General features: G+C 41.5%; 2 protein-coding genes across 8 annotated transcripts; one reads left to right on the forward strand and one right to left on the reverse strand.

Annotated features, from left to right (window-relative positions):
- Positions 1-525: 525 nt before the first annotated feature.
- Positions 526-6,610, reverse strand: dap3 (death associated protein 3). 2 transcript variants are annotated; one of them, XM_041988820.1, is made up of 13 exons: positions 6,516-6,610; positions 6,244-6,285; positions 5,939-6,052; positions 5,214-5,315; positions 4,961-5,069; positions 4,770-4,862; positions 4,533-4,663; positions 2,890-2,970; positions 2,155-2,319; positions 1,990-2,049; positions 1,817-1,906; positions 843-960; positions 526-754 (listed from the first exon to the last, which is right to left on the reverse strand). In XM_041988820.1, exons 2-13 carry the CDS (start codon positions 6,280-6,282, stop codon positions 669-671), a joined length of 1,188 nt encoding a protein of 395 aa, XP_041844754.1. In that variant the 5' UTR covers positions 6,283-6,285; positions 6,516-6,610; the 3' UTR covers positions 526-668. The 2 variants fall into 2 exon arrangements, with proteins under 2 accessions (XP_041844754.1, XP_041844753.1); XM_041988819.1 differs by having other exon boundaries at positions 6,469-6,610.
- A 4,995-nt stretch (positions 6,611-11,605) lies between these two features.
- Positions 11,606-26,939, forward strand: LOC121642217 (histone-lysine N-methyltransferase ASH1L-like). 6 transcript variants are annotated; one of them, XM_041988812.1, is made up of 14 exons: positions 11,610-11,974; positions 14,497-15,376; positions 16,313-20,390; positions 21,801-22,140; positions 22,300-22,467; positions 22,554-22,648; positions 22,732-22,805; positions 22,913-22,958; positions 23,043-23,083; positions 23,183-23,253; positions 23,337-23,530; positions 24,013-24,104; positions 24,229-24,373; positions 24,455-26,939. In XM_041988812.1, the coding sequence occupies exons 2-13, from the start codon at positions 14,717-14,719 to the stop codon at positions 24,355-24,357; spliced, it is 5,988 nt and encodes a 1,995-aa protein (XP_041844746.1). In that variant the 5' UTR covers positions 11,610-11,974; positions 14,497-14,716; the 3' UTR covers positions 24,358-24,373; positions 24,455-26,939. The 6 variants fall into 6 exon arrangements, 4 of the variants coding, with proteins under 4 accessions (XP_041844749.1, XP_041844747.1, XP_041844748.1 ...); XR_006010857.1 differs by lacking the exon at positions 24,455-26,939 and having other exon boundaries at positions 11,609-11,974; positions 23,337-23,525; positions 24,229-24,370; XR_006010858.1 differs by lacking the exon at positions 24,455-26,939 and having other exon boundaries at positions 11,609-11,974; positions 23,337-23,543; positions 24,229-24,250.
- Positions 26,940-27,099: the final 160 nt, after the last annotated feature.

Genomic DNA, 27,099 nt, shown 5'->3' on the forward strand with positions numbered 1-27,099 from the left:
TGTTTTAAAGCAGAGCTGAACAGTCTGAATCTTCAGGTCCTCGGGTGCCAGTGCATTAGAAGGTGACATCTTTGTGACAGAAATCTGTTAGGATTAAGAAATGCTTCTGAAAACCACATTCAATGACCATAGTTCATTGCATATACAAATGCAAGTTTAAATCTCTACCATACAAATACAAAAAAAAAAAAAAAAAAGCAGAAATGTTACCCCCTCCTGTAGTCTCATGCTCATTAAGGATGGACTGAAGGTGAAGTAGAAAACTGTCCTGTGGTCTGATGAAAAAAAAAATTAAATTCATTTAGAAGACAATGGATGCTACGTGCTAAAGAATGTATACCAGTTTCAAAGCAGCATATTGTGCCATCCAGCTAACATTTTTGGGGGAGAACATGCTTATCTGCATGTATAACAGCAGCCAGAGCTCAGTATTGCTCTAGAGTAGTTTTTTAAGGTTGTTACCAAATATTATAAATCATAATTACAGATTTAATTTGTTTTAACAGAGAAAAACTGCACAGTTGTACTTTTACATTTTATTACCAAAGCAACATCATGTTATAATTTACAGCAGGATAAAGGATAAGACACAGATGTTTGTATGCATATGTAATTCTGGTGCAGTGACATTTACATTTTCATTTTGTGTTAAAAATATTTATGTAACTTCATAAAGAACTGGAAATTCTGTCAAACATGGATGGATTCCTGTTGCACAAAAAGACGAGCTCTTTCTTCCCTTCCTCTGTTCGACCTGATGGAAGCAGACAAAGACAGTGAGAAATCCTTGTCATGTCATTATTGTGATGTCATAACAAAGCAGCAACATCATCATCACTTACTCTGTGGATGTTGCAGCCAGCGGCGGTCCATATAGTAGAGGTGACAGCTCTCAAACTCCTTCTCGCTATAGTTGGGCACCGACAATGGAATGAATGGATCCATGCTGTCAAACCCCGCCTGAAGAACCAGACAGGAAGTTGCAGAACAGCACATTAAAGCTATTGTCTCCAGGAATGAGCAACGTTTAGCATGATCCCTTTTAATATCATGCCCAGTTAAGACCACAAGGCCAGTCTCCTTTACATTGAATTAAACAAAAAAAATATACACAGGCATGATATTAAGTGCACTACAGGTCTTGAAAGAATATTCAAACAAATTCATCAATATTTATAAAATTCAGATTCACAGAGGGGAGCAATCAATAATGCATGTTTTAAAAGTGGATCAACACAGTGGAAAAAAAGGCTAGTTCAAACCCAGTCTGGAGTATCTAAAGAAGTAAAAGTTATAATAAAAAATTATGCACAGGATTAGAGTGTTACATGATCCTGCTTGGAGTCTTATTTTTTAATTTCAGCCAAGAACAAGTATTAGAGAGTAGAAGACACTGATAGTGATGGATTTATTTGTCCATTAGTGAAATGATTCTGTGACACGCAGACATAAGACAAATATAACTGTATAACTGAAATTGTAAAATGATATAACTCAGTCTGCTGGCAAAGTGATACTAAAAGAGAAAAACCTGAAAGCAATAACCAGAACAGGGGCTCGCCCTTTATATGCTTCTCCACTGTGTAAAATATCCCACTTATGTACTAAACAGAACATGAGAACCTTTTTTTTTTGTTTACAAATACAGCCGGAAACTTGATTCCTGGCAATATTGCTAAACTGTGTTTAGTTGCTTTCGGACAACAAAATCGCTCCATAAAGAGCCAAAGTTAGAAATGAGATTTAAAGACTAATCTGCTGTAGCAGCCTGTAGGTGAGCGCAACAAATACAGAAATAAAATCAAATCCTTCCGACCTCTCCAAGCAGCTCTTGAGGCAAGTAGGCAGATTTTGAAGTGTAGAGAGACCCCGTCTGAGAGAGAGTGGCGATGATGGCACCTCCAATCTAAGACAAGAGAGGTGCCACTTATTAAAACTTTCTGAAACAGTCTACAGAAACGGTGTTTTCAGCAATCACATTCTTCTCACCCAATCATTCTTCATCAGCTTTCTCAGGTTATAAACCAAAGTGAGTTCTTCTGGATCCACCTGATGACAGAGAGAAAATGAGTCACATAAGACTTTTTATCTGTGGCAACTGAAGATGAAACACTGAATTCAAGGCACAGCAGCACTGTTAATGTGTTTCCTCACAGCGCTCCTATCCTCCTTCTTGATGGTGGATCTTCCCCACAGGGCATTGACACCATCCACCGCCACAGCCAAGCGAAAATTTGCCCCCGGTTGTCCGCTTTGCAGCCTAAGTTCCTTCATCACCGCCCCCACTACATCACTGCTGCTCTTCACACGAGCTATGCCCTGCAGCGAAGAAAACACCATCAGAAGCCTGATGACTGTGAATTATGAAGACAAATCAAACACCAGTGGAAGGAAGAAATAATGCAAGCAGCTGAATTGTAATTAAAAAGTGTAAGTAGGATGGTTTCAGAGCAGAAGAGAGTAATTTCATGCGCAATTTATTTCATTTTAAGCCTCTGAATGTTCAACTGTATTATGGATAACAAAACAGGAGGTGTGTGAGAGGCAAGGCAGACAGATGGCTGTTTATCAATTTCTGCTCTAATCACATATAAAAAACACTTTTACTGGCAAGTCAAAACAAAACATGCCCACTAAAACCACTGAAGAGGATAAAGACTGGCAGGAGAGAAATTCACAGGCTACATATGAATCCACTGCTCCTGTTTGTCCTCATTAGTCCGTGTGTGGTGCAACAATATTGTGCTGATCCATCATTGTGCTCAGCTCACTGGATATTGATCACTACCAAGAATGGGAAAGTTAAAACTTTCAAGACTCCTGACAGAGATTAAAACCACATCTCTAATTTAAATAAATAAAATACAGATGTACAGTGAGATGACTCACCTGATCCACAAGCTCTCCTAAAAGACATCCTTCCTCTGTGGACTCCCTCTTTGTCCACACGTAGCGGTGCTTTATTTTTATCTGGGAAGGAAACAGGACTGTTTAACTATTTCTGTTTTGGATTTGTTTAAAATTCCCAGTATTTCTTTCCTGATAAAAGTAATTGAAAGTTTACATTAAGTCTGTCAACTGCATGAAGACAATTACATGCAGAGGGAGGTTATCTGGTGTAGAATTACACTTAAAGATTTAAAGCTAATTTCCTCTCAGATTTACTGTAATTCATGCAATCAGATGATTATGAGTGCATATGGTGATCATATGAATATCATCAAATAATAATTTTGATTATCTTGATAAAAAAGATGCATTAAACAGCCTCTGGCAGCTCTGGGTCTGTGCATTTTAACTGGTGTCTGAGATAACAGGTAGATTAGACTAAGCCTACCAAAATGTATCGCCCCCTCCCAGCAGTCATAAATGAAGTGGTGCAGAGCTGATCAGAGTTAAACCAAAAGTGCCCTTCAGTTGTATTTATCCTAAATCTGTCCATGTAATACATTTTAATTATGGTTGTAGATGTTTTTATTTCTGCATTACAAACTTTTGCTGTGAAACAATCAAAGATCAATGTTTTGTTGCTCTCAATCTCAGCTTGTTTTTAAAGCATGATTGATGTTGCTAAGGAGACAGCACTGATGCAGTGATCAGAGTTCCTAATAGACAAGGAAGTATATTATTTCCATGTTTTTATTGTGTGTTTAATGGGCCCTGCATCTTCTCAGCTGATTGAAGCAGACTGATTCGTTGCAGCTTAAAAATTTAACAAACTTCATAGACTACTGTGGATATTAAACCTGACATGACTGAGACAGAAAGGTGGAAATATAATGCTAACTTTGTTCCTCTCCACTAAACTCCCACCTCGGTAAAGGTTCCTGGTAATTTCAACATTACTACCTCCTGATTTAGAGACATTTCTTAAAGGGAGACATATCTCCCTCTGAACTGTTTAGTCCCTGATTCCTGAAGCAGAAATAGAGGTGGATCAAGAAAATAACTTAAAGACCTCATTTCCTGCAGAAGTACTTGTCAGTGAAATTGAACTAAAAGCTGTCAACTTCAAATCAAGACTAAAAACTTGACTCACATTTTTAAAGCAAAAGCTTTGCTTTTATTCTCAGAGTTACAATTAGAAGTTTCTTTTTTGTATCTTTTCTGCCTTTACAGTCCTTTTAGGATGCTGGCTTTTATTTGCCACCATGAAAATGTTAGTTTATAATACAAGTTACAGGTTTGAGATATACAGTGCATCCAAAGAGCTGCATCACAACTGCCCAATCTATTTCATGTGGGAGTCCTGAGCATATTTTCTTTCCTAGACGGTCTGCAATGATTACTTTTTTTCTTAGTTATTTACCTAATTAAATATAACAAGTAAGGTAGCTGTTTACTAAAATGTTACATCATGTAATAGTAACAAGTCACATGCTAAAGAGAAGAATCACCAACTGGATTTCTCTTCCTTTTCTGCATATGTGGTGAGATTCAGGTGATATTAGTGTCATTAACATGTGCCATAAAATGTTAAAAAGCCACAGTCAGTGCCTTTTAATGCCTGTAAAACTTTTCCAAGTTCTTACCTTTGAGAGGAAGGGTTCATTGGTGATTCTGAAGTTGCGTAACCAGGCTGTGGCTTTTAATGGCTGATCAAAGCGTGAAGGCTTAAAGGATGATGGCAGCAGCTCCCTACAATTCTTCACCCAGAGGTGGGCTGAACAGAAGACACAAGAAATGTAGAGGGGTTACCATTATCACTGTGTGTGGTTCTATCTGGTCAGCAGCCAAAGATCTGGCATGTGTGATTGTGTTTATCTCACCATCAGGAATATGCAGCACCAGCCATCCCTGTGTGTAGCAGAAATGAACTGTGTGACAAAGAGACATTGTCTTCCCAGTCCCCTTCAACCCATCTGAAAAACACTCAATAAGGAAGACAACAGGATTATTCTGTATAAAGAAAATAAGACTGTGTTCAGTTTTCTTTGTACACATGTAGTTTGAAGGATACAGAACAAATATCTAAGAGCAGGTTTGCTGTAATCAGTTTTCTTCAGGTAAGAGATGACCTCCAGAGCTGGTTGTCTCACCATGATGCAGGCTTCATTAAACGTCTTTATCTAGAACCAGACATGAGAATTAATATGTTTACCCAAAATAGGTATTTTTATTTTCAATTTACAACATATACTGTAACTAATTAGACAAGTGTGATTTGTTGACTCCATATTTTTTTTTCCCCTGACATCCAATGAAAGACTTGCCTGTTGCTGATAGCGCCAGGGGAGGCCATGTGGGAACAGAGGGCGGACATGTGCAGAAGGCAGAGTGTAGAACTGTCCCACATGTTTCTCTGACTGACAAGCCTGAAAACAAAAGTGAGCTTATGGATCGACATTTAAAAAAAGATCATAACCTAAATTTATATTTGAATGGTACATTTTGACACACAGTTTAAGTGCTTCAATAGTGCAAAATAAAAACAGTATCCAGTTAGATAATAATACAAACAAAATATATCAAATAAAAGGGGCAATGCTTCATTGACTGGTCATTATTTCTTTGTCTTTCAAATTTAAAACATTTTATTTTATATTGGATCTTTTGCCTCCACATGGTTGGTTTGCCTTCATGCAACCGAAGCTGACTCAAAAATCACTAGTTAATATTGATAAAACTACAAATGCAGAGAGCAACTGATAACACATTCAGATGTATTTATTTATAAAGACTGCAGTTTTTATAAATAGTCTTTAGGGAGAAAATGGTTTTAAAGCTGCTGTCAAAATTATTTAAAGCTGGTCCAGTAATAGCAGTGTCGTTATATCACTTTGTTAAAGGCTAATTAACAGTTGAGACTTGGTGAATGTTTATGTTGAAGTTTTCCCATTTTCAATCTAGCCTTGTTTTAATTGCATGTCTAAATTAATCCAAATGACATCAATCCAAGAGCCTGATTTGAATCCCATTATAAGCCAGCTTCTGATACCGGATCGCTCTCCTGTGTCCTGAAGACTGAGGAGGAATCTGGCTCTGGCTGCACAGCCACAGCCTCCTGCTGCTGACCACATCCACTGGTATGAAGAGGCCTTATATGTGTTACCTGCAACACAACAGCTCGAAGGTAAAACACTTATTCAATTCATGTCAATTTATTCAATCTCCCCTATTCAAAACTTCACACTTTAAATATATCAGAAATATTCAAAAGGGATAACGTAGAACAAACTGTTCAGGTTATGGTGATGCAATTACTGAAATTGAGCTTAAGAACGCATTAAAGATCGATCTTACTATTGGTCGTAGCCTGAGGGTAAGTCTGTGAAGGGCCATGACCTGAAACACAACAGCCACTGTGAATCACGGTCACATTTCAGAAATATTTTGGGATCAAAGCGAACATAACACAACCCTGAACTGCAGTGTCCTGTAACCTTGCGTAAACACTTAGCTAACAGCTAGCTGTAGCTCCCTGTAACATCAAAACAGAGAGCTGTGTGGGCTGGAAGAGCTGCTCACCTGCGGCTCAGTTCGTCAAATATTGCGTGGTGAAAATGTCTACTTACTTATCTACAAATAAAACCTCTAGTTTAGCTCGCAGAGATATTAGCATGCACATCCCCAGTCGAAGTCAACGTGCCAGATATGTCATGGACAACGCCATCACGCATTACAGGAAGTGACCTATTGTCGTCATTAGCCAATTAGATCGTACAACCATAGTGACGACACATGTGGAAAATTGAGTTTTAACAGCGTTTGGCTAAATTTTCCTCTAATAATAATGAATAATGTCAGATTTACGACAGTTTGGGAAACATTGTGAGTGTGCAGAGCAATGTGTTCAGGGTGGAGATTCTAAAAGCAACAAACACATAATGTTTTAATGAAATTATACAAGATTTTGGGCACTTTTGTTGTTTTGGTCTGAATCACTAACTAAAACCATACATACTTTCAAATTTATGAGCTCAGTCAACCATCAGAGGTGTAGTAGTTGTAGAGGGGTTAACCAATGTAGGCTATAACATTTTATCCAATAATGCCTCTATTGTCATGGTAGTGTGTGCCATTTATTTTTACAGAAATTTACTTGCATGTTTCCACTAATTTGCAACTGTTGTGTATTTTAAAGTCTCTTAGCTATGATTTCCAGTTTTAAAGTTTCAGTTTAAGAGTCTTAAAATGCAAATTTAAAAGAACAAGATGGTGAAAGCAAAAATGACCATTTAAAGGCTTTAAGTTAGACTTGATTTTGTAAACCAACAGATGAAATCTCAGTTGATATAGCATTACATATGGCAACTTGGCATTTTATAGGCCTAGTTTACATGTTTTGACATCACAACTTTCTAACATCCCAATGTATAGTTTAAAACGAAAGTTTCTAAATGTGTGCTATTATTCTTTCTCATTTTATGTAAATATATGTCTAACATAGAAGACAAGTTAACAAAGAACCAATTTTAAATTGTATTTTAGGTACTTTATTACTAATAATGTGTTATTTAATACTTAATTATTAGTGTGTTTACGCCGATAATTTAAAATTTCATTGTGCTTGCGTAATGACAATACAGATCTGAAATATTATTCCTTTTTCAACTGATAGTTTTGATATCTTAACAGAAGGTTTGAGCACTTAGAATTATGATCAAAACACAAAACGCTGCCTTTTGAAAAATGTGCATTTTAATAGTGTTTTGTTTGTTTTATTCAGATCAAACAAAGAGAAGAAAGATAAACTTGTCTTTCTAAGAAATAAAACCCCATCAAGTGATGAGTAGAATTAGTAACTTCTTAAAAAGTCTCATTAAAATAAGTGAACAATCACTGTTCTAAGAATACGTAAACACACAAATGCATATAATAATTACAGTACAGTCCAAATGTCTGGAGCCACAACTAATGTTTTTATATTTTGCCTCAAAGAAGCCATATGTTCTTTTAGCCTGATCTTCAAAGTGGTCTATAAAAGTAGTTATCCTGGTTTTCTGAAGGTCTTTCAAAGTATTTTTTCCTCCCATGCTGCATTTTCATTCATTTTCAGTTGAGTCCTCTTACTTGACCATTCCTGGTTGAATTGTATTCCTTTATTTTGTCTTTTTTAAAGGTAACAACTGATAAGACACTGACCTATGAATTATTTATACATCTAAGAGAAGGGTTCAACCTCTGTTGTGTCTAACATAGAAGATAAGTCAGCAAAGAACCCATTTTAAATAGTATTTTAGGTACTTTATTACAATGTGTTACACATATTCCACCCTCCCATTTTTTTCAGTTGTTTCAACAAAAATGTATAACAGCATCTTAAAATTACATAATTAAGAAATAGCAAAAAAAAAAAATCCAGCACAGGACCTGACACAGGACCCAAGAGATGTATCTAGTACCTCTGTTCACCAACACAGCATCAGATATTGTCTTCATGGAAATGTGGTTGTTAAGAAGTCATTCTTAAGGAAGGTAAAAATCAGAAAAAGACTGACATATGCCAGACTGCACAAGAACAAGACTGAAAATCAGTGGCAACAGGTCTTTTGGAGTGCTGAATTCATCCCAGAACCTGAACTTCAACATGATTTAAGCAGTTTGGTGTTATTTTGTTACAGAACCAAAGATAACTACCATCCAAAGATGAGCTTTTGAGTGTCCATCAAAAAGCCTGGAGAACTATTCTAGAAGAATACTTATATGCAACACCCTCTTAAAATAATGGCCTATGTAATTTTTTAGGTTTTTCCACAAAACCCACATAAAATATGAACAAAATGTTGAATATATTACATTTATTAGCAATTTCTTCCAAATGGTTGTGACAATAGATAACTACTGACATTAAAACAATGTCTCTCAACATGAGAAGAATAAATGACTTAGGGAAATTTTTTAACATGCCTTTGTGACTTAAGCCATTTTGAACCTTCAACATGGTTAACAATAAAGCATTACCAGCAAACAAACTAAATGTGATGCTGAGGCGGAGTGTTTATCTCATCACTTCTTCCTTCATTTCTTTTTTACAGGGTTCCTCACTGATGCCTATAAGTGTGGCAAATTGCCAAAGAAGTGAGGAGGCTCAGTTGGCATGACGTTTCATTGACTGGAGACCCTGGAACTTTCCTTCCTGGATTGGCAGAGTACATGGAAACATTCTTATCCATGCTATTGGCTCATTTGGCACCTGTACCCACTATGATCTCCTCGACTTCAGAGTGGCAGAGGTGTGCAAATGCTTCACCTCCAGGTTGTCCTGACATTTGTCCTAAATGTAGTAGTAACCTTCCTTTAAGCCCAAATTAAAAGATTGAACTTGTGGACCTGCAGTTTTGTTTTGTAATACAGGCTGCTGGCTGGGGTTTTGGACACAAGAGCACAGCTTGCAAGTCCATTGTCCAAACAGACTTCTCCTTATTTGCAGAATCCTTGCCATGGGATTTCTCTTGCCTCGCTTAATCTTACTGGGAGACATGTTTATCATACTCAGCCTTGCTGATATTCCCATGCTTGAATGAAAGACAAACATTACACTGATCCTTTCGTGGAATGAAAATGGAATATTTTCCTTCATGGAACACTTCTGAGAAATATCGTATTTCAACAGCCCTTACTCTGTCGTTTCTCCTTGGATTCACTTTGCTTCCATGTTGCTGGACTAGGGTGTTTATTTCTTTTCCTTTTGACTCTGTTGTTTAAATCAGCATCCTCATCCTGCTGTTCTGCAGCTGTTCTCACCAAAGTTAGGCTGTCTTCATTTTCAGAGGCAGAGGAATCATCACAGAATGGGGCACAGTCTGGATCGGTGATGACATCATCATCATCATCAGATATGTCCTCTTCATGGTGTAGATGTGTCTGCTTGGCACATCTTCAATTACATTAACAGGAGTGTTTAGTGTTTAAGGTGGTGGGTAATCCATCTGAAACAAAGTCTTGGCTTGGTACATGCTGCTCCATCTCTTCAGTGAGAGTCCCATTGTCATTGGATGAAGCCTGATCGGTGTCAGAGTTGTCCAGTGCATCTCCTACCAGAAAAGAAAAACTTGTCAACCATATAAATTAAATGATCACAAATGTGTGTTGTCCTATATATAAATATATATATATATATATATATATATATATATATATATATATATATATATATATATACATACATAATCACTGTTTGCTTTAATAAAATGTAACACATTGTGATATACCAAGAATGGCAAGTAACCAATAATTTAAAAAGCATACAAAAAGAGGCTAAATGTCTCTCAGAATGACCTGCTTGCATGCAATCAGCAAAAATACAGTAGATATGTGAAGAGGTCAAGGGTTCAGTTGAGTCTATACCTCAATACAAATACTTAGGAATCCAAGTTCCTCACATTGCTAGCATTCTGGACTAAAGCAAAACAGAACTCAAACAAAAATGAATAAATAAAGGTATTTTTCTTTTCTTTAGAAAGTTTTGTCTCTTATTTATGGCCACAAAGAGAGCTGTTATCTGCACTTTATCGACTGTCCTGGATTTGGCAATGTTATTCATGTGTGTGCTACTGTGCTGTGCATGGATACTGTTTATCATGGAGCACAATCACAAACCTTAAAACCCTTATACACCACTGCTCATTGCAGACTCAGCTCAGATGTTCTCTTTTATCTCTTTTATATATAGACATAAATGCTGGTGTATTCTCATTGATCAAGCTATTCTATGTCTGCTCCCAACTTATCAGCAACATTTTTTTAAGGAAAAGTTATTGTCTTCGTTACAAATTGTTCATTTTATATCCCCATAAAGCCCATCTTAAATTGGGGAAAGGGGCATTTAAATATATTGCATCTTGTACTTGGAATCAAATGAAAAATCAAGTTAAACTTAAGCAGCTGGTTTCACTCAAGGAATTCAACCAAATCTTAAAAACACTGAAGGCAGTTATGACGTTTTGACTAATCATTCTGGCCCCGTGGCTTACAAAGACCAGCAATGGGAACCAACAAGGCTCCAAAATTGTTCCTGTATGTGAATGGCTCACAATTAGCCATTTTATTATATTGTATGGACCTACAAATTACATTACGGTTACTACCTCAAAACTGTAATAATAACTTTAATATTACAAAACATTGGTAGTCCTATATCTCAAGTTCATAATGGTGTTTTAACACCAACTGCTTTATGTTTAAGATTAAGCATAAAATGTTTTGTCTCGTCCATGTGAGTCTGGGACAAACACTAGATTGGGGTGTTATGTTTAACTGATGAATGCTAAACAGCTCTCGTGTTAACTTTTCAAAAAAGTGTTTATGGCCCATCTGCCTCCCCCTCCAGTGTGTGCTGAATCTCATCTCACATGACGCACTGCAACTTCTGAGCTGCTCCCCAAACCCTACCAGCAGCCTACTTCAGCCAAGTCGTCGCCATTTTATTAAGCACCTAAACAGCCCTCCCCGATCGCCTATTATGAACCGCAGTGAGATCCTGTGCTGTATTCGCCGTTTTATCTCCTCCTCTGGCCACATGAAAATGGCCACGCAATTACATTCCCGCACATCCACCAACCAGCCCCTCTGCACCGTCAGCCTGTACCCCTGCGCGCACACACAGACACACATACGCAAAATTGCAGCTTTCGCTCCGTCCTCCTGACAGCTTGAATGCATAAGAGAGCGAGACAAGCCATTAGAACTGGCGGGAGCGATGTAACTTTCCCCGATAGAAGTGGGCAAAATAAGATCCAGTGAGTGTAACCAGTCCGCCACCTAGCTGCGGAGACGCGCCGACGTAGATCTGTCGACTGTATGATTATGAAAACACCCGCGCTAATGTTGTTGCACAGTAGGCTCTGCGCTCTGTTGGGACTGAAACTCGGTTTTGGGGGGTGTTTTAACCTCCGCTGGCCTTAGTTATGTAATCAAAGCAACATCTAATGCACCAAAAGCGACGGATTGCTGTTGGTGCGAAGGAGAAGAGCAGGACAGCAACACCTTCACCTCCTGCCGAAACGCAGTTGGCTTTGGGACGCGCTCTCGGGTAAGTAGCCTACGTAGCCTTATTACAGATGGTCATGGCAGTCTGTATCAGTGTGTGCAGGCCTGTCATCATGAGCGAGCCCAAAGCACGGCAGGTTAAAGAGAATTTTGTGCATCCGCTTTGCGCTAATTTTACGCCTTGTTGCTGACCATGTTTCCCCTCTGTTCTTGCATGGTGATATTTCTTTTTTCAATGTTGCTGACACCAGCAAGGGGACTGGCAGAGGACAGATAGAAGAGAAAAAAAGGTGGCTCGGGATTAATCCACATCACAAACACCACCAACTGAAGGCACATTTTGATACTACGTAGCCTTCTACTTCCATGTTGAGTTTTAGGTCGCAGCTGTGCATGTTTTAGGACGCTTATAATTTTTATAGCGGAGATTATGAGTGACGACAACAACACGTGCGTAAGTGTTTCATTTGTAAGTGCGACAGCATCAGACAGATGGTGCTTTTCAGGTGGTGCGCAAAGTCATTATGGTGAAGGAAGCTCCTGTTGACGTCTTCAGTTAACCAGTGATAGGTCGTTCCAGTGCGGTAACACCCCCAGTGTCTATACTGTATCTACAGTAGCAACATCATTTAAAACTACGCAGCTGCGACCTGGGTACAAAATGTTCGAGCTATACACTTATAATACACTAACTGGAGGGAAGTGTATGTGAGTAGAGACTCACGTGAGAAAGTTCCCTGAAAAGGTGGAGTGTGTGTGTGGCAGCTCAGACTGCGAGGCTTCGGAGATGCCATCACTGGGGCCCAATTTCCAACTGTGCTCATGCTGTTGTCAGGCAGATGACAGTAGTGTTGTAGTTATCGATGATAACGCCGTCACGGGATGTGATGATGGGCTGGAAATATTGTGGGCCATTATCATGATTTAATCGTGGCCTCAGCGCTCCAGAGGAACCGCCGTGACTACAGTGTCAAGTCCACCCATCATCTTGTCACTGGAAATAGCTTCTGCCCTAATGTTAGAATAATTTTGAGTTATGTATGAGAGGTAAAGCTCTACTAAAAGCTATTAGTATACTCGTTGACTGATGCTGAATGGGCTTGCCCTTTTCAGTTTGAAATCTGCTCCTTTGGTTGTGGACATGCAGACTTGGTTGTCTCCCTTATTCATGCCAGGCTTCCAGAGAAAAGTGGCTGCAGTTATTTAAGATGACCACTGTCCACCTCCTTGCTCATTTTTATTTTATTATAAGTAGGATTGCCCTTGAAAATGTTTTCCAATACTGTTACATAAGAGCAGTTACGGGAACAGATGTTGATTCGTGCTCTGTGTGATTCAAGGAAAAGGGTTTGGGTGTGGAGGGACCAAGAGGTAGCAGAGATAGCCCACTGAGCTCTTAAATGAAAACATTATCTGAGATGCGCTTGTAAGTTTAAGGGGGCAGTTTGGCATGTTGAGAGACAGATGAGCTTTTCACAAGAGGCTCTTATAAGAAAGGCAGGGTGTGTTTTATTAGAAAATGAGTGAGTATGTCCCTTAATGAAAGATAGAAAATAATAAAGGAAGCATAACAGAAGATGCTGCAATACTAAATCGTCTGGGCACAGTTTGAGTGAGAGTGAAAGTTTCTCTAGTGAGAAGAATGTTATTTTAGGGTGTGTTTCTCTTCTGTAATGTTACATTAAAAATCCATTTACAATGGGGTCAATGAAAAGCTTACTTGACTTGAAGGAAGCAATGGGAGGAGGAGGAATTTGCACTCCTTTCCAAAAATAAGTTTTACCCTTTCCTACGGATTTGTGTTACCACTACTGAAAGGGGAGGAGGGGAATGGTTGCACTGTGAATGGAGGGATTTAGGCTGGTGAGGAGGAAAAGAACAACTCGGAGGAGGAAATATGGTTCTTATTAACATCTACACAGTGTGTGAGTTGACTATTTTACTGTGTGGTCTGTAGAGAGGGGAAGAGAGAGGATGGGACTAATAGAGAATGCATAAAAAAGCTTACAGCCAAACATGAAAAAGGGAGTTTCAGAGAGAAAAGAAAGTACAGCAGTGGGAAGGGTGGGAGGAGAAGTGCTTGTGGGAGTAGCTGAGAACAGAAGGCGCAAAGACACTGGGGAGAGGAGGGGAGGAGACTGGATCAAGTGTTTGAATTAGTCAGGAGCTGATTGACTGATATATTGATTTGGAGAGAGGTACACTAAGGATTAGAACATCAGTATAAGTGGACAGGTTTAAGGAGAGTTGGCTGGCTTTCAGAGGTATCATTATTTGCTGATTTTTAAGAAAACTTGCCAAAGCCGTTTTTGGAGAATGTGAGTAAGTCTTCCAGTTAGTGCAGACATTCTGGGAATCTACGACTTTGATTGGACTCCTGGGTTTTCTGTATGATGAGATCATCTCTGTGGACACAGACTTTAGCACCTCTCTACAGCTGCCTGCAGCAAGGGGACTTTCCCTTCAATTCCTGTACTGTTGCGATTCAGCATCTGAGCTCACTGAAATGACTAATCACAGCCTCTCTGTGTTTTTGTCGTCTCTTTGCCTCTCTTTCTGCTTCAGATTTACTCGGCTAACGCCTACAGGACAAGAGAGAGACCTTCCCTTTCTGTATGAAAGCACCCAACCATACTTGGACCGTTAAAGGATCTATTTTTGTAACCCTCTGATCTACTCCTGCATTCTGCTCTCCACCTTTCACCCCACCAGCCCGACAAAGCTGATTTAAAAGTGTTATACTGGGACCCCAACAACACCCTGCTTCTCCCCCCTGACTTCTCTGATGGAACAGAGAGTGAAGGGGGGAACCCCTCCAACCACCACCTCCACACTGGACCCAGCTTCTGCACCTGAAAACTCTGAGCCGGACCAAGTGCCAGAGAAGAAGAGGAGAGGGGAGGTGGAGAATGGCAGTGTGGGGAAAAAAGAGGAGGAGAAAAGAGGAGCAGGAAAAAAGAGGGAAGGAGACAAGGGGACAGTTTTGGAGCTGCTCATCGAGGGGCGTTGTGGAAGCATAGGGCAGCAAGAGCTTCCGATCTCTGGCAGAGAGGCGAGCTGCCCTGAGGGAAATGTACGAGTCCGGATTGGACTTGAAGCCAAGCGCACCAAAAAACCGCCCAAGATTTTGGAGAGCTACGTTTGCAAGCCCACCATCAGGACCTATCAGAGACAAGGCAGGGGGGGACTGCTGAGGGCGGATGGAGAAGGCCAGCAGAGTAAAAGCAGCTCTACCACAGACGAAGCAAACAGAGAGCAACGCTCAGACTTGGATGCTGTCCAGACCACATCCAAAAAAACTGCATCTGCTGCTTCCCCACCACTTACATCATCATTATCATCCTCGTCAGCACAGAGTCTGTCGTTATCATCAACATTTACTACAGATTCCACCCCGGCCTCGGTCCCTGCCGTAACCAGCCAAGGGACCAAGACAGTCAAACAGGTAGGTGAAGGATGAGGGTTATTCACCTCACACACATAAAGCTTCATTTCTGTCACCTGCAAGCAGTCAATCTGCCCCTACGTTAGGTTGAAATAGAGAAAAGGAAAGAAAAAGCATCATGAAGTGCATTTACTGAAAGTCTTTATCAATTATTAATGGCACATGTGCTGTTGCTCTGATTTTTTTTTTTTTTTTTTTTTTTTTACAGTTTACCCCCAGGCTTATAGATGAGCCTAAATGATGCAAAGTCACCCAGCTTTACGCTGTCTTGTAAAATGAGCTATTGTCTCAATACTGAAACCTAAGCAGCACATTAGAATTAACAGACCTATAAATAGGACAACAGCACAGCAACCACTTGGAGTTATTACAAACATTGGTCCATCAGTCCTTATGCTAATCACCCAAGGGGAAGCTTATAGCTTTAGCTGCTAAAATGCCACTCAAGCAGCAACATCGCAAAATTATAGAACAAGTATAGAAAGCCAAGCCTTCTCATTGGTATTAGTGACAATTTATAACTACCAATAGCAACACTTTCCCACTCTCTTTCACTCTCTGCTTGGCTCTCTATATCTGTCCCTCTATTCTATTTTTAAATCCCCTATTTTCTCTACCTGCTCTCATTTATCTTTCACTCCCTCCTATGTCCCTGTCCCACTCCTTTTTCTGTGTTTCTCTGCCTTTGTATTTCTCCTTTCTGTGTCATCCCCATTCCTGTTTCCATCACCTCACTCTCTTCTTCTTCTCAGTATGCCCTCATTTCTCTGCCCGATTGAGTCATTTTATTCTCGTACTCTTTTAATGGGCAGACAATAACAAAAGCATTTCAGTTACTGTCTCTTTCCTCTCGTACCTCACTGTTGTCAACAGTAAACTAATGGATGTCAAAGCCTTTGCCTTGTGTGACAGAGCTTGCGTGTTTGCATTCCCCAGGTTCCTGTCAAGCTGGCCGATAAGGCAGAGGAGAATTCAAATAGCTCATCAGAGAAAGTGAAGAAAGACAAGGTTTTAAGTGTCAATGGCCAGCCTGTCCCTGCAGGACCCAAATCTTGCTCGCCCACAGCAGACCCAACAGCCTCAACCACTCCGTCCACCCCGTGCATGCAGACAGTTTCCGCACTGGAAACCAGGAATGATGGGAAAAGCTCCAAGAAACATAATGGTTTGGTTCAGACAGCCAAACAGAAGGGACTATCAAATGGGAGAAGCTCTGCAAACATCATTGGTACTTCAAGCTCATCGAAAAACAAAGTTGGAAAACAAAGCAGTATCTCCTCTGTTTCTTCCATGAACTCCTCAACAAGGCTTCCAGGCTCCTCCAGCTCTGCAGACTCTCCCTCTTATCACCCAGTTACCCCTAAGCAACAGTCATCCTCCACTGTGGATCTCTCCCCTGCTCAATTGCAAGGCCAGGATCCATCTCTACAGCCCCTACCAGAGAAAAAGAAAGAGAAGAAAGCTAAGAAAGAGAAAAGGAGAGATAAAAAATCTAAGCGAGATAGACTGGATGCTGATAGAACAAAAAGTGAGAGCAGAAATGAAGAAGTCAAGAAGAAGAAAAAGGAGAAGGGGAAGGATGGAAAACCAAGACATAGTAAAGAAAAGGATGACAAACACAGATGTGATGATTCAAGGAGGGATGAACTACAGTCTGAGAAAAGAAAAGAAAAGCTCAGTCCAGACAGACAGAAAGCTGAAGATAATAATACAAAATGCAGTGAAACAGCTGGTAATGTTAAACTAGATAAAACCTGTAAAGCAGTGAATCCTAGCAGATTAGACGAGAAAGAGAAGACAAATGACAGTTGCAAGCCAGCAAAACAAGCGGAACCAGCAACAACAGGTGATACCAGTAAATCAAAAGAACAAGACATCTCAAGACATCCAACTGTGCCTCCAACCCACTCTATTTCTTCTGCTCCTCCCCCTTTGCCCATGCCTTCTGCCCATGCTCCCATTTCTCCCCCTTCATCGCCCCCTGAGCAGGACAGCCGACCGCTCAAGAAACGCAAAGCCAGAAGGCCCAGCTGGACCAAGCTGGTGCACCGTGCTCAGAGGTTGGAAAATCAGGAATCCCCTTCGGATTCTCTACATAATTCTTTTCAAAGTTTCCCCCAAATCACCAAGACGCTCCTTCCTGCCAAAGCCCCAATTCAGCAGACTGACGAGTCAGACCCAGCACAGTCTAGCTCTTTATTCAGCAGCTCCTCTCCTCTGTCTTCTGGAGTCAAACCTCCAACTCCAAAGCAGGATCAACTTACATCCGATTCAAGCCCCTCTGCATCCAGAGTCCCTGTAAACACTATTCGAAAAAGGGGTCGACCAAAATCTCACAGCTCAAGTATAGATGAGCCTCCCCCTCGACTTTCACCAACGGATATCCCAACTGAGGTGCCTCATCTGGGGTGCGATCGAGTTCAAACAGCCCCTGTGCTAGAGCCAAGTCCAGTCCTGCAGTGTGCTGCTCAGTCTAAATCCAGCCCCAAGAAGCGTGGCCGTCCTCCCAAACGCCACTTTCTTGAGGACCAGAGTGGAGATGCACTGAATCGCACAGATCACATGGAAAGGAGTAAAGATTTTTCTCCTCCTGAAAAGGGGAATCGGCAGCTAAAGATAAGGAGACTGATTAATGAGATGAAGAAAAGAAAGAAAAGAAGACTTCATAAAGCTATTCTGTCTGGTTATGTAGGAAAGGAGGGAAAGGGAGGCGAGGCAGCAGACGGGAAAACCTCTTTGAGAATGTGTAAATCGATTGAAGCTACAACAGTACACACACTTTCAGCCCTGTCTTCCTCATTTGGGAGCAAGCTGGGCCCTCAAATCAATGTGAGCAAGAGAGGGACCATCTACATGGGCAAGAGACGAGGACGCAAGCCTAAATCTCAAACAGCTTACCTAAATTCCAGGTCTCAAAACTCCACTCAACTATCTCTGTTTACCACTTCCTCTGAAACATCTCTCTTCGCATCTAACCAACCACAGCATCCTCCCTCTCATCCCTTTCCTTCCCCATCTCTTACCCACTCCAGTGGAGCCCAGAGCCCTTACAGCGAAGGCAGCCTCACAGAACCGACACCTTCCCTCCTTTTTTCTCACCCTTTCTCCCTCCCTTCCCCATCCTCCTCCTGCACATCCCCCCGTCCTCCCTCCTCTTCATCCCTCTCCCCCTTTGTGAAGAAGAGTTGTCCATGTCAGGGAAGGCATCACTTCCCTTTCCACCAGTCGTCATGTAAGCTCTCCTGTGCCACCCCTCCAGTCCATCACACACCTGGCTCTCCCGGGCACTTGAAAGAAGCCACCCCCTCCCCCAGGAGTGAGTCACACAGCGATGAGACACTGCCCAGTGACAGCGGGATTGGGACAGATAACAACAGTGTCTCAGAGCGAGGGGAGATGAGGGGAGCTCGAGGAATGCTGAGGTTGGGTCAGGGGTCAGGGGTGATTCTAGGGGGTCAAAGACTATCTTCTTCTCTTGTAGACCGACCTTCACCAGTCTCATCCCCCCTCGCTCATATGCCTAGGCACACAAACCCTCTGAGTAGTTCAAACATCGGGGAGCGGCACAGAGACAGACACCGGCATAGGCAAAGGGATTATGACTGTTCCTCTTCCTACACCTGCTTGTGTCCTTGCCCCTGTCCGGGACACAACAAGTGCACTCACACGGACTATTATCCTTGCGTTGGGCACACTGCTTTGAAGAGGCAGAAAAATAAACATAAGAAGAAGCACCAGCAGCTGCTCATGCAGGATCCAGAGTTTCTGGCAGAGCTAGATGATCTGATTGCTCAGTTTAATGAGATCCACATCGGCCGGAGAAGCTGGGCGAGGGTAGGACTGGGTCAGGGGTTTGATGGGAGTGCTGCTGGAGGAAGGCGACACCATTCCTCCTCTCATTCCCTCCGCTCTAACATATTCAGGATCAATCTAAATGGCTTCTATTCGCCTCACCCATCATCTTTTTCTGCCAACCACTCCTTCACCCCACAGTCTTATTACCCCTGCCACTGCAACAGGAAGCCAGAGAGCAGGCAGTGTGGCTGTCCATCAAAGTTTCAGGAAACAATTGAAAATGTGGGGTTTTATAGCAGCTATCACCCAGTGCCCCCAACACTCTACCACCACCTCCCTGCTTCTTACCCACTTCCACCCCCTCACCAGTATGCCCCCCATCAACCTCATCACGCTCACTTCTTCCTCAACCCAGCCAGATTCCACCGGCGGAGGAGTAGGTTGCTAAGGGAGGGAGCTTTAGGGGGAGAGGTCGAGGGAGATCTAGGGGGAGGAAGCAGAGGAGGAGGCTCTGGGTTCACATCCAGCCTCTCTTGTGGCTGTGGGAGGAATGAACACAAACACAAACATAAACATCGCCACAGGCACTGTGAGCGAGATGTGGATGATAAAGAGGAGTTACATGAGGACGAGGAGGAACCAGAGATGTTGGCTGGTTCAAAAGGACGGTCAGGGTTCATTTTGGGGCAAGGAGAAGGAAGAAGGAAAGCTGCAAGAGGATCAGGGAATATGCTGTCTAAAGAATCACCCTGGTTACGTCAGAATGGAAACATTCCATTCTCTACCACTGCTTCCTCCTCCTCCTCATCTTCAGCAGAGAGGTACAAACATACATCTCTCACCTCACTGGGGCTGGGTTCTTCTCACCTGTCTTCATTTGGAGGCGGCTGGGGTGGCTTGGGCCAGAGCTTGACAAAATTTGGAAACCTTGGTAGCCCAGCATTTGGGAACTCAAACCCCAGCTGGAGAGGCTTCACTGGCGACCAGCTAGCAGGAAGACTGACAGTATCAGATGAGGACGATGAAGATGACGAGGATGCTCATGAGTCTCACCTATACGAGACGTCCACACCTCCGTCACATACCAACTTGTTCACTTTTGCTGCCATGGCAACAGGGGGGCGGGGTTTGAGGAGTGGATTGTTTGGTAGGAATCCAGGAAGTGGAGAGGGGTCGTGGAGGAGAGATGAACCAGCATGGACAGAGCGGAGGGAGGCAGGTGAGGATGCATGAATAATATGATCAGTAAGCATGTAAATGTGTGATGACTGACAGGTCTGTCGCTCAGAAGGAAGCTATTTTAGCATGATCATATTTTTCTGGCTAGAAACTGTTTGCTGATGAATGCTACAAAAATCTCAATTGAAAGCATTGCTGTTCGAGCTCTATGTATGCACAGCTGTGTGCTGTGATTGCTTCTTTGGCAGAAAATGTGAGTATATATCGAATAATGACAGTAATCTAGATAAAAAAAAAAAACTTTAACACCACTGAAATATGACAATAGCCACCAAATTATGACAGCTAGCTGAGATAATAGGTTTATGCTGAGAGCCTTTTTTCAATAGCACAGTTTGACAGATTTCCTTTATTTGCCCAATGTGGAGATGAAACTTTGCCACAGATAGTCTTCCCATTATAGTGACAGCACTGCTTTTTCCCAGGTGTTGTTGAGCCACACATAAAAGCCTAGAGGGTGTATAAGAAGAAATCAGACTCCATTCTTTTTATAGCCAGTTTCAGACTCACTCTGCTGTGCAGGGGTGGTGGCAGACACACAGAACTACTCTGCAGCCACTCCTGGAAGAATTTTTAAGAATTTTGTTCTAGCTGGAAGGCAGCGTCTTGAGGGGAATCTGCTAGAAAATCTTTGAAATCTTCCTGGTGTGCACTGAACCGCACACTGTCGCGGCCCAAGGCTGCTCAGTGAACACAGTCATTAGTTAACCACTACATTGGCTATTTAAAGCTTGGCCTATTCCTCACTGCTGGCCAACAGGGCCTATTTGACTTGGAAAAATCCAATAAGGAAAGAGTGGTCAGTCTTGTCAGGAGCTGTGGAAAATGGAACAAAAAGATGGATGACCTCAGGAGGGTAGGATGAAGGAACAGGAAGGAGGTCAGAAGCAGGGCAAAGAGAGTTTGTGAAGGAAAATTTTTTGAAAGAAGTTGAATGTGTTTATTCTGTATTGAACAAAATGTGTTTTGAAGTAAAATATATTACAAAACATTTTATTTCTTATTTTGTCTGCTCTGCATTCCCAGATTTGTGTTGCACTTTGAATGTGCAAAACAAATAGTGTGGAAGGGTGCATATGAGTACATCCTCAGTTAAAAGCTATGCACGCTTCACTGTGTTTGTTGTGTGTGTTTGTATGTGTGTATTCATCTCATAAATCACTTTTTAATGCATTTCCCAGAAGTGATCTGGTCAGAGGAAATGTTGTGACTCACCTAATCTGTGGTCCATCCGCATGACTCAGCCTGGACTGCCCTCACCTCACACCTCCTGCTGGCTCAATCACTGATCCACATCTGTCTCATTTCCTCTCCTCCACTCACACCCCCTGCCCCCTCCCCAACTCTGTCTGCCTCACCATCTCCCTCCTGCTTTCTTCAATGACTGCAGGTTTACAAGGTGACTCGAGGAGCCGTGGGCAACAGAAAAGTGTGCCAACTTCAGACAATGTGGCGGTGAAAAACAAAAGAGGGCCAGGACGACCCAGGAAACACCCACTGCCCTCACCCTCTCCCAATCGCTCTTCTGCAACTCCGTCCATGTCATCAGCTGACCTCTTGTCAGCACGCAGCCACAACAGAGATGGGAGAGAAGTGGGAGGGAAAAGAGAAGAAACAGTGGCAGAGAGAGGAGGGGGCAACATGATACAGCAGGTGACAGAACTGGAGTTGCAGGCAAAGAGGAAGAGAGGACGGAAGAGAAAACATGGTGACTCATCTTGTCATCAGAGGTAAACACCAGAGCTGGTTGACTTGAATATTCAATACAACCACTCACTACTTTTATATTAACCCATTGTTTTCAGCACTGTGTGCTAAACCAGTGCCGTCTCTTTCTTTCTCTATTTCCTCTCTATCATTCTACCTCTCTTTTTGTGCTTTCCTTTTAGTCTCAACATGGATAAAACTGAGTGTGACAACCCCCCTGAATGTCAGTCAGATGTTGACCAGGCCTCCTTCCAGTCTCTAACCATCCAGAGAGAAGAGAGAGCTGATGGTCCTCCCTGGAAGAAGTTTCTGAAGGCAGGGCTTTACTCTGATGATTACAAAACTACAGAGTGAGTTGAAGGAAACTTCTAAAAAAACATTGCTGTAACATGTTTTTTCCATGGCTTTATTAGTTTATTTATTTTGCCTTCCATAGTCCCCCCTCCCACTCCCAGAAGAACTGCAGCGAGAGTATGGAGTACACCCCAGGGGAGCATGAGTACAGTCTTTTACCTGCTCCTATACATGTTGGTGCGTAGAGAAGAATATCATAACACTGCTGATGGTTAATTATTACTGCAATCTTTGTTTCAAACTCCCTTTATCTTCTCCAGGAAAGTACTTGAGGCTAAAGAGAATTCATTTTCAGCTGCCCTATGATGTAATGTGGCTGTGGCAGCACAACCAGGTACAGTTGGGCTCAGTAACACAAAATCAGTGAGTTGGAAGCATTAAAAAAAGTGTAGCTGTTCAAAGTGATTTAATTGATGTAATTCTCATGGTATTTGCCTATAGCTTTACCGGCAGCCTGCTGTTCCCCTGAAGAGGAAACGACGTTACTGTGAGTTACCATCATTAGATGTGTTACTGTAATTTTTAATTTCTGTTTTAGTGACTTATCATACTGTATATCTAATTCACTCAGGCCGCATGAAAGAGAGGACTGCATCTTCCCTGCAGACAGTGGTGAGTTTTGCAGCTTAAAGTTGTTTTGTTCTAATTGAGGTTTGATAATTTGCCCTGTAAAATTCCCATGCATCTCAATGTGTCCTTTTTACCACACAGGAGGAGAGCTCCAGTGACATTACCAGCCTTTTCCCACACCTCGACATGGAGCCTCTGACCAGCAGTGAGAGGTATGGATTTTCACGTTTCATAGTAAACTTGATGCACTGCAACTGCACCCGCAACTGATGTCTCTTCTTGTTTGCTGGGCCAGGAGCTTTGTAGTAAAACACCACGTGTTCCTCGTGAGGAACTGGGAGCTCGTGAGAGACCGACAGATCCAAATGAGGATAGAAAGAGAGAGGGAGAGAGACGAGGACAGGGAGGAGGGAGAGGAAGGAGAGGAAGGCGATTCGCAAAGTCTGTCCTGTGATGGAGCCAATGGGGACGACAGCCACATCAAGTCAGGTCCATGAAGCAAGTGTGTGTGTTAGTTTTTGTTTCTGTAGGTGTTTGTGCATATGTGGTTGAACTTCACACATTTAATTTTTTTTACTCTACATCTGCGTGAGATTTTTTTTTTTTTTTGGTGTCCAGTGTTGTGTCTTATACTCAGTGTGTGCATGTATGTGTGTCTACTGTGCTCATGTTTGGCTTGTCTCACCATATCATACTCAGCAGCTTAAACTAAGTGGTTTTCCAACCACAGAATGCAGCCTGCAGAAATGTTTCCCCTTTTCTGTCATCCACTGCTGGTGTCCAAGAACCCGGCAGGCATCAACTTTCCCCATTAGCAGTGAAACCACACACTTTCCATCAATGACTCTCAGACTGACTGCAGATAAAAATCAAGGGGAAATAAGAACACATAATTAGATGTGTCTGTAAAAGACATAATGTTCTGCCTGCACCTCCTTTCTTTACTAACATACAGAATACTTGACCCTTAGATCAGTCCGTGGGGGTGGAGGTGACGGTAATCAGCAGTGACCCCCACCACAAAAGTCAGGACACCTCCAGCTCGCTCACTGCCAGTCCCTATGTAAGTTAACAACCTGAATACCCTAACACCACCCACATAAAAAGAAAATCTTTTAACAATGCAAAGATAAAAAAGAAAAAAAAATCTGCTTTTGCAATTAGTTGTGCATGCTTGTTCACTCCAGCCCACCAAAACCCAGAACAGTCAAGAGGAGGAGGGAGAGGAAATAAAACAAGGGGAAGGAGAGGCCTGCAGCAGAGAACAGAGGAGGAAACGGCTGAATGATTTACTTTTGACCCTGCAGCATTCATAAGCTAACACAGACGGAGGTAAGTGGGAGCATCAGCTACTGAAACAGGAGATCCACAAGCGTGTGCACAGTTTTGCTGATTTATCCTATTTTTATGTAGGCGGAACCGCTCTAAGAAAGGGACCAGCCCCACCACTGGACAGATGGACAACAACTGATGTCACAGCACTGCAATCAGCAGTAGTAGCGCCCCAGAGAACATGCGAGAAAAAGCAAGGGGAGTTGGAAAATGATATCGGCTGAAAATGAAAGAAAGACTTCTCGCACACTGATAGATGAGTTTGTTGACCTTGCGCTTTGAAGGGCATCACACCAAGCATGAAACCATGGCAACACATCTTTTGTCCGAGCAACGAGAGATGAGAGAAACAGAGATAGACTGTCCTGGATGAAAGAAACAGACCAGCTGAAATGAATTTGCACTAGTGCTGGATGAACAAGCACACTAAAGACTGTATGTACGCTGAGTGGACACACTATAAACACACATACACTTTGATTGCTCTTACTTCGGCACCTTAAGCAAATCAGGAAAGACAGACGTTGCACGGGAGGTTGAAAGTGGACATATATGGTACACAGCATTTTGGCTCCGTAGTTTCCAAGAGACAAGGAGCTCACAAGCAGCCCAGGGGAACGTGAATGTAGCCTGGGCCCTAAGTAGGTCAAATTTGAACCCTCATTTACTTGTTAAGCTTTCAAAGTCACATTGCACCTTTGGGAGATGGCATAAAGAGAAGTGAGCCAGTTAAAAACTGTTGAGACAGTGTTGGGGTTTTGCTTCACTTTAACAAGACAGTGTCTGCCATGTACCACTGAACAGGCTGGGGAGGGGGTGGGCTTAGCAATAGGAATTTTGGCATCGCTGCAAGAGAATTTCTAATTAGGTTTTAAGAAAGAGGTTATTTTTGGAAAAAAAACGACAAAACAAAAAGGGACAGCTTGAGTGCTGCCTGTTATAGAAATGGACAGAATATATTCATGACAGAAATGTTTATTGTTACCTATTTTCAGTATTGCTTCTGAGAGAGGGGACATGGATGTGTGTAAAGTGGTTTTGTTTACTTCAGACTGCCTTTGAGAATGTTTCACTCTTTGCTTCTGAGCATTGACAATCAGAATGTCCTCAGAGGGCGAGAGCAGAGAGGAAAGGGAATGGAAACTAGAACTGATTTACCCCAAATGCTCTGTAGAAGTGCCATGTTGTCTTGTGTGCGTACCTAAGCAAACTCATACAGTCTTTAAAAGCAATATCTTCTCTGATAAGGACTATAAAAGAACTTCTGTTGTTCTTTTTTTTTGTTCATTTTTTTCTTTTTGTTGTGAATATTTGGGGGTTGGAGGTTATTTTTCTGTAAAAATGAAACGTAGATTGTTATCATCTTTAGAGCATCTGGGAAACCCACTTAGTGGAAGTAAGCTTTCAGTTTCATGTGAATGTACAGTACATAGAGAGACTTGTTTTTCTTCCATCAGCAGTAGCGTGTAAAACTAGTATTATACATGACAATACTATCTGGATTATCCATAAAAGCTAGTTATCACACTTTCATTTTACTAAGATATTTTTAACAAATTATTCAGCTGACCAATATATCCGACATTTCTCTTTACAAGTGACTATGATTGTATATGATTTTTTGTAGTTACATATTTTGTCTCTTTATTTTTTAGCTGAGTACGTTTGTTTTTGGTCAGACAATCAGTGACAGTGAATTAGTTTTTCCAGTGTTAAATTCCTGCTCTCTTTCAGTAGTGTGGCTTTTTATAATAAGCCAAGAAAGTGCAATTTCTTTGACTGTTTACATACTGTATGTATATTTTTTCCTCGTTCCTTTTTTTAAACTAAGAGCACTACATTATTGCCAGTGGATGATTAACTTTATAGCAAAGGTACACATAAAGAGTTATTTATCTAGTTTGCATGATATGTAACCTTTGCCTGTTGCCTCTGATGGTGTGCATCTGAAAAAAAAAACATCAAAAAACAGTGATAACTCAATGCCATAGAATGTCCGCTCAAACTTTTTGCCTCTATATCCATAATAATAAAAAGCATTTTATGTCTACTAGTACTAAATCGTAGAAATCCTTCGTGTAAAGCCACAAGGCCTCCTGCATGCTCTTGTGTGTATTTTGAATGGAGTACTGCAGCAATGTTAATCAGCTTGAGCTAACAGTGCTATCTAGTGGTGTTAGATTGTAAATTTCATCTGTGTTGTCCTCCATAATGACCCCCAATGGAGGAAGGCATGATCAAAGGAGCTCGATTACAAGATGGGGGAGGGGTGGAGCTCATTCTGGAGAGATATTTGCATTTTATCGGCCCTCAGAACATCTGACAGCCTCCTGGGAACATTTAAACCGAGAGAAAGAGGTAAGAGATGTCTGAAAGATTCCCCAAGAGCTTGAAAAAAGATGGAAATTTGCAGTTAAGTATGTGGGTGTTTAACAAAAGACTAGTTTATTAACTTAATTTGTTCCTATAACACATGCAAAACACTTTTTAAAAATAAAATAAATCTAACTATGATTTGAAAAAATTACAAAATCAATATAGGTAATGTTAAAAATTAACCTTATTTTTTGGAAAAAAAAAAAAAAAAAAAAAAGATGCTCATTCTGAGTGCAATACAAACAATATATTGAAAAAGAAAGTTGGGGAAGGTTCAACACAAGACCAGGAAAGTCAAGTAATGCCTAAAGGTAAAGAAGTAAAATTATAAAGAAATTGTAGTTTTCATA

Source organism: Melanotaenia boesemani, chromosome 6 (genome assembly GCF_017639745.1).
Source record: "Melanotaenia boesemani isolate fMelBoe1 chromosome 6, fMelBoe1.pri, whole genome shotgun sequence".
NCBI lineage: Eukaryota > Metazoa > Chordata > Actinopteri > Atheriniformes > Melanotaeniidae > Melanotaenia > Melanotaenia boesemani.